At 45.1% G+C, this 6,588-nt stretch overlaps 1 protein-coding gene across 1 annotated transcript in view; it reads right to left on the reverse strand.

Moving 5' to 3' along the window:
- Nucleotides 1-359: 359 nt before the first annotated feature.
- LOC110536526 (potassium voltage-gated channel subfamily B member 2-like) overlaps nucleotides 360-6,588 on the reverse strand; it is a 15,263-nt gene continuing 9,034 nt past the window's right edge. Inside the window, exon 2 of the mRNA XM_021622292.2 lies at nucleotides 360-1,029. Coding sequence (XP_021477967.2) covers nucleotides 360-977 — 618 coding nt within the window. The 5' untranslated portion in view covers nucleotides 978-1,029. The remainder of the gene's footprint in view (nucleotides 1,030-6,588) is intronic.

Genomic DNA, 6,588 nt, shown 5'->3' on the forward strand with positions numbered 1-6,588 from the left:
AAAGTCCAATATCCAACAGAAACCTTGGTGAGAACAGAGCAGTTATTCATCTGTGCTGTAGTACTACTAGCTATACCTGCTACCTGGGACAACTCCTCTCCTCTCCTCTCCTCTCCTCTCCTCTCCTCTCCTCTCCTCTCCTCTCCTCTCCTCTCCTCTCCTCTCCTCTCCTCTCCTCTCTTCACAAACACTATAAGTGACGATCCAGAAATACAAAAATAACATTGCGCTCCCTCCCCTTCCCATCCCTCTCTCTCTCTCACTCTCTCTCTCTGTGTGGAGCAAAACCAGTGAGAGTACACAACACACACAAAACCAGCGGGGGTACAGGTACACCCTCTCCCCTCCTTCCCTCTTTTTCAAATCCCTCCCTCTCTTACCTTGGCAGGCAGGGAAGAGCTGGGTTTCTCCAGGAGGTCCCAAAGCTTCTTCCTCTTCTCCTGGCAGCAGGTGTTATCAAACTCAATCTCTCCCTCTCTCTCTTTCAGCGTCTCCGCCTCCCTCCGCAGCTCCTCGTTCATCTGTTCTTTCTTCTGGTGGTACCGGGCCTGGCAGCAGGACTCCAGGTAGATCTCATCTATACCCCAGTAGTCGAGCTCCTGGCCGAACGACAGGGCGCACATCTCCTCCATCATGTGCAGCTTCCCTGTGCGGTAGAAGTTGAGGATCGAGGTGAAGGCGCCCGGGTGCCGGTCAAAGAAGTATTCGTTCTCATGGAGGCTGTAGTCGTCGCAGACCTCCATCAGGCTCTCGTGGGTGTTGCAGTCTCGGAGCTTACCCAGGCGGGTACGGGGCAGCCGGTCCAGCGTCCGCCACAGGACCTCGTGGTTTAGACCTCCGACGTTGACGCGGACCCTCCTGGAGCGGGCCTTGGTGCGGATGATTTGGATGGGCTCTGGGGGGAGGGAGGTTACCCCTGGGTGGTTGTTACCCCGTGGAGTGTTTAGGGGGGTCTTAGGTCCAACTGTCTCAGCCATGGTGGTGTGTTGGTGGAGGAGGAGGGATGGAGGACAGGAGGAGGAGGCTTATCTGGGGAGGAAATGAGGGGAAATAAAAAAAAGCAGAATTATTTTGGGTCCTCATTAGACAACTTCCTCCATGACTGAGAGAAAGAAGACTCACAAATAGAGAGAGAGAGAGAGAGAGAGAGAGAGAGAGAGAGAGAGAGAGAGAGAGAGAGAGAGAGAGAGAGAGAGAGAGAGAGAGAGAGAGAGAGAAAACAATGTACTGAGCAAATGTCAAATTGGCTTTTTACCAAATTACCGTACAACAGAACATGTATTCACCCTGCACACCCTAATTGACAACCAAACAAACCAAAACCAAGGGCAAAGACTTCTCATGCTTTGTTGATTTCAAAAAAAGCCTTTGACTCAATTTTGCATATACAAAATTGATGGAAAGTGGTGTTGGGGGTAAAACATACGGCATTATAAAATCCATGTAAATGTAACGGATGTGAAACGGCTAGCTTAGTTAGCGGTGGTGCTAGTATAACGGATGTGAAACGGCTAGCTTGGTTAGCGGTGGTGCTAGTATAACGGATGTGAAACGGCTAGCTTGGTTAGCGGTGGTGCTAGTATAACGGATGTGAAACGGCTAGCTTGGTTAGCGGTGGTGCTAGTATAACGGATGTGAAACGGCTAGCTTAGTTAGCGGTGGTGCTAGTATAACGGATGTGAAACGGCTAGCTTGGTTAGCGGTGGTGCTAGTATAACAGATGTGAAACGGCTAGCTTGGTTAGCGGTGGTGCTAGTATAACGGATGTGAAACGGCTAGCTTGGTTAGCGGTGGTGCTAGTATAACGGATGTGAAATGGCTAGCTTGGTTAGCGGTGCGCGCTAAATAGCGTTTCAATCGGTGACGTCACTTCCTCTGAGACCTTGAAGTAGTGGTTCCCCTTGCTCTGCAAGGGCCGTGGCTTTCGTGGAGCGATGGGTAACGATGCTTCGTGGGTGACTGTTGTTGATATGTGCAGAGGGTCCCTGGTTCGCGCCCGGGTATGGGCGAGGGGACGGTCTAAAGTTATACTGTTACATACACAAACAACAAGTGTGCGGTTAAAATTGGCAAAAAACACACAAATTTCTTCCCACTGGGTCGTGGGGTGAGACAGGGATGCAGCTTAAGCATTTATATCAATGTATTGGCGCGGGCACTAGAACAGTCTGCAGCACCCGGCCTCACCCTACTAGAATCCGAAGACAAATGTCTACTGTTTGCTGATGATCTGGTGCTTCTGTCCCCAACCAAGGAGGGCCTACAGCAGTACCTAGATCTTCTGCACATATTCTGCCTGGGCCCTGACAGTAAATCTCAGTAAGACCAAAATAATGGTGTTCCAAAAAAGGTCCAGTCACCAGGACCACAAATACAAATTCCATCTAGACACCATTGCCCTAGAGCACACAAAAAACTATACATACCTTGGCCTAAACATCAGCTCCACATGTAACTTCCACAAAACTGTGAACGATCTGAGAGACAAGGCAAGAAGGGCATTCTATGCCATCAAAAGGAACATAAAATTCAACATACCAATTAGGATCTGGCTAAAAATACTTGAATCAGTCATAGAGCCCATTGCCCTTTATGGTTGTGAGGTCTGGGGTCCGCTCACCAACCAAGATTTCACAAAATGGGAAAAACACCAAATTGAGACTCTGCATGCAGAATTCTGCAAAAATATAGTCTGTGTACAACGTAGAACACCTAATAATGCATGCAGAGCAGAATTAGGCCGATACCCGCTAATTATCAAAATCCAGAAAAGAGCCGATAAATTATACAACGACCTAAAAGGAAGCGATTCCCAAACCATCCATAACAAAGCCATCACCTACAGAGAGATGAACCTGGAGAAGAGTCCCCTAAGCAAGCTGGTCCTGGGGCGCTGTTCACAAACACAAACACACCCTACAGAGCCCCAGGACAGCAGCACAATTAGACCCAACCAAATCATGAGAAAACAAAAAGATAATTGACACATTGGAAAGAATTAACAAAAAAACAGAGCAAACTAGAATGCTATTTGGCCCTAAACAGAGAGTACACAGTGGCAGAATACCTGACCACTGTGACTGACCCAAAATTAAGGAAAGCTTTGACTATGTACAGACTCAGGGAGCATAGCCTTGCTATTGAGAAGCCACCGTGGGCAGACCTGGCTCTCAAGAGAAGACAGGCTATGTGTTCACTGCCCACGAAATGAGGTGGAAACTGAGCTGCACTTCCTAACCTTCTGCCCAATGTATGACCATATTAGAGACACATATTTCCCTCAGATTACACAGATCCACAAAGAATTAGAAAACAAATCCAATTTTGATAAACTCCCATATCTACTGGGTGAAATACCACCCTGTGCCATCACAGCAGAACGATTTGTGACCTGTTACCACAAGAAAAGGGCAACCAGTGAAGAACAAACACCATTGTAAATACAACCCATATTTATACTTATTTATTTTCCCTTGTGTACTTTAACCATTTGTACATTGTTACAAGACTGTATATACATAATATGACATTTGTAATGTCTTTATTGTTTTGAAACTTCTGTGAGTGTAATGTTTACTGTTAATTTTTATTGTTTATTTCATTTTTGTAAATTATCTACCTCACTTGCTTTGGCAATGTTAACACATGTTCCCCATGCCAACAAAGCCCTTTGAATTGAATTGAGAGAGAGAGATAGAGAGAGAGCAAGGGGAGAGAGATATAGGGAGAGAGAGACAGAGACAAAGACAGAGACAGAGACAGAGACAGAGACAGAGAGAGAAAGTGGTGTAGGGGGTAAAACATATGACATAATTAAATCAATGTATACTGGCAATACGTGCAGCATTAAAATTGGCAAGAAAATAACAGAATTCTTTAACCAGGGGCGTGGCCTTCGCCAGGGTTGCAATCTGAGCCCTGTACTCTTCAATATTTACATTTAAAAAATTATAAAAAAATACAAAAATCCTCATCCCCTGGTGTTAGTCTCCACAACTCAGAAGTTAAATGCCTACTCTTTGCAGATTACCTATGCCTGCTGTCACCCACAGCACATGGCCTACAACAAAGCCTGGACCTGCTAGAGCCGTACTGCCAGACCTGGGCCCTGGCAGTAAACCCCAAAACGACTAAAATAATGATTTTACAGAGAAGATCCAGATCTCAGGGAATTAGACCAAAGTTCTCAATTGGTAAAAAATATATAGAGTACTGTACACACTAGAATTACTGAGGTTTAAATATATAGAGTACTGTACACACTAGAATTACTGAGGTTTAAATATATAGAGTACTGTACACACTAGAATTACTGAGGTTTAAATATATAGAGTACTGTACACACTAGAATTACTGAGGTTTAAATATATAGAGTACTGTACACACTAGAATTACTGAGGTTTAAATATATAGAGTACTGTACACACTAGAATTACTGAGGTTTAAATATATAGAGTACTGTACACACTACAATTACTTAGGTTTACTTAGGTTTCAACTGGACACCTTAATGAGGCAGTGAATGAAGTGAGAGAGAAAGCACGCAGGGCATTCTACACCATTAAAAAGCTAATTCAAATTGAAATACCTATTAAAATTTGGCTAAAACTAATTGAATATGTCATTGAACCAATTGCACTTTATGGCAGCGAGGTGTGGGGCCAACTTGCAAAACAAGATTTCATCAAATGGGACAAACACCCCATTGAAACCCTACATGCAGAGTTCTGTAAGATTCTCCTACATGTCCAGAGGAAAACTACAAACAATGCATGCAGGGCAGAAATAGGCCAATATCTATCTATAATAAAAACTCAAAAAAGAACAATGAAGTTTTGGAAACATCTAAAATACAGTGACCCCCTCTCATATCATTACCAAGCTCTGCAATGCCAGGAGCTGAGCAAAGAAAAGAGTCCCCTCCTCCAGCTGGTCCTGAGGCTGAGTTCACAAACCTGTTCTACTAACACACTGAAGCCTCAGTCCCCTCATCCAGCTGGTCCTGGGGCTGAGTTCACTAACCTGTTCTACTAACACACTGAAGCCTCAGTCCCCTCATCCAGCTGGTCCTGGGGCTGAGTTCACTAACCTGTTCTACTAACACACTGAAGCCTCAGTCCCCTCATCCAGCTGGTCCTGAGTTCACTAACCTGTTCTACTAACACACTGAAACCTCATTCCCCTCATCCAGCTGGTCCTGGGGCTGAGTTCACAAACCTGTTCTACTAACACACTGAAGCCTCAGTCCCCTCATCCAGCTGGTCCTGGGGCTGAGTTCACTAACCTGTTCTACTAACACACTGAAGCCTCAGTCCCCTCATCCCAGCTGGTCCTGGGGCTGAGTTCACTAACCTGTTCTACTAACACACTGAAACCTCAGTCCCCTCATCCAGCTGGTCCTGAGTTCACTAACCTGTTCTACTAACACACTGAAACCTCAGTCCCCTCATCCAGCTGGTCCTGGGGCTGAGTTCACTAACCTGTTCTACTAACACACTGAAACCTCAGGACCAGAACATCCAACCAATCAGGATAAACCAAATTACAACACAGTCAAAACAAAACTACATTACTTATTGGGAAACACAAGCACAAACACAAAGCAAAATGCAGTGCTATCTGGCCCTTAATCAACAGTACACCGTGGCTAAATATTTGACCATGGTTACTGATCAAAACCTTAGAAAAAACCTTGACAAACTACAGGCTCAGTGAGCACAGCCTTGCCATTGAGAAGGTTAAACACAGGAAAACCTGGCTCCCTGTAGAGGAAAGGCTGTGCAACCACTGCACCACAGCAGAACCTGGCTCCCCGTAGAGGAAAGGCTGTGCAACCACTGCACAACAGCAGAACCTGAGACAGAGATGCATTTCCAGACAAAATGTAAAAAATATAAAACAATTACAGAGTGTCATTTTCCCAAATTTGAAACCCTTATTCAAGGTTTCAAAGACCTTTCTGATGAGAGTAGGCTACCCGTCCTGTTGGAGGAGGATGCAGAGAGCTGTGGGTTGGCAGCGCACTACATTGCTGCCTGCCATAAGATGAGGGACAGTGTCTGACAGACCAATCAACCTGCACATGTCCTCTACTGTATGTTTATTGTTGAATGCATGGTTATTTTGACACTTGGTTATTGTTGTTACTGTTGTCCAGTTGACAATTTTGATTCTTATTATTTTCATATTGTAAATCTCCAAAGTAAGCTTTGGCAATATGTACATTGTTACGTCGTGCCAATATAGTAAATTATTAGAATTTTGAGAGAGAGAGAAAGAGAGAGAGAGAGACAGAGAGAGACAGAGAGAGTGAGAGAGAGAGACAGAGAGACTGAGAGAGACAGAGAGACAGAGAGACAGAGAGACAGAGAAACAGAGAGACAGAGAGAGAGAGACAGAGAGAGAGAGAGAGAGAGAGACAGAGAGAGAGAGAGACAGAGAGACAGAGAGAGAGAGAGACAGAGAGAGAGAGAGACAGAGGGAGAGAGAGAGAGACAGAGAGAGAGAGACAGAGAGAGACAGAGAGACAGAGAGACAGAGAGACAGAGAGAGAGAGAGACAGAGAGAGAGACAGAGAAACAGAGAGAG

Source organism: Oncorhynchus mykiss, chromosome 11 (assembly GCF_013265735.2).
Source record: "Oncorhynchus mykiss isolate Arlee chromosome 11, USDA_OmykA_1.1, whole genome shotgun sequence".
Taxonomy (NCBI): domain Eukaryota; kingdom Metazoa; phylum Chordata; class Actinopteri; order Salmoniformes; family Salmonidae; genus Oncorhynchus; species Oncorhynchus mykiss.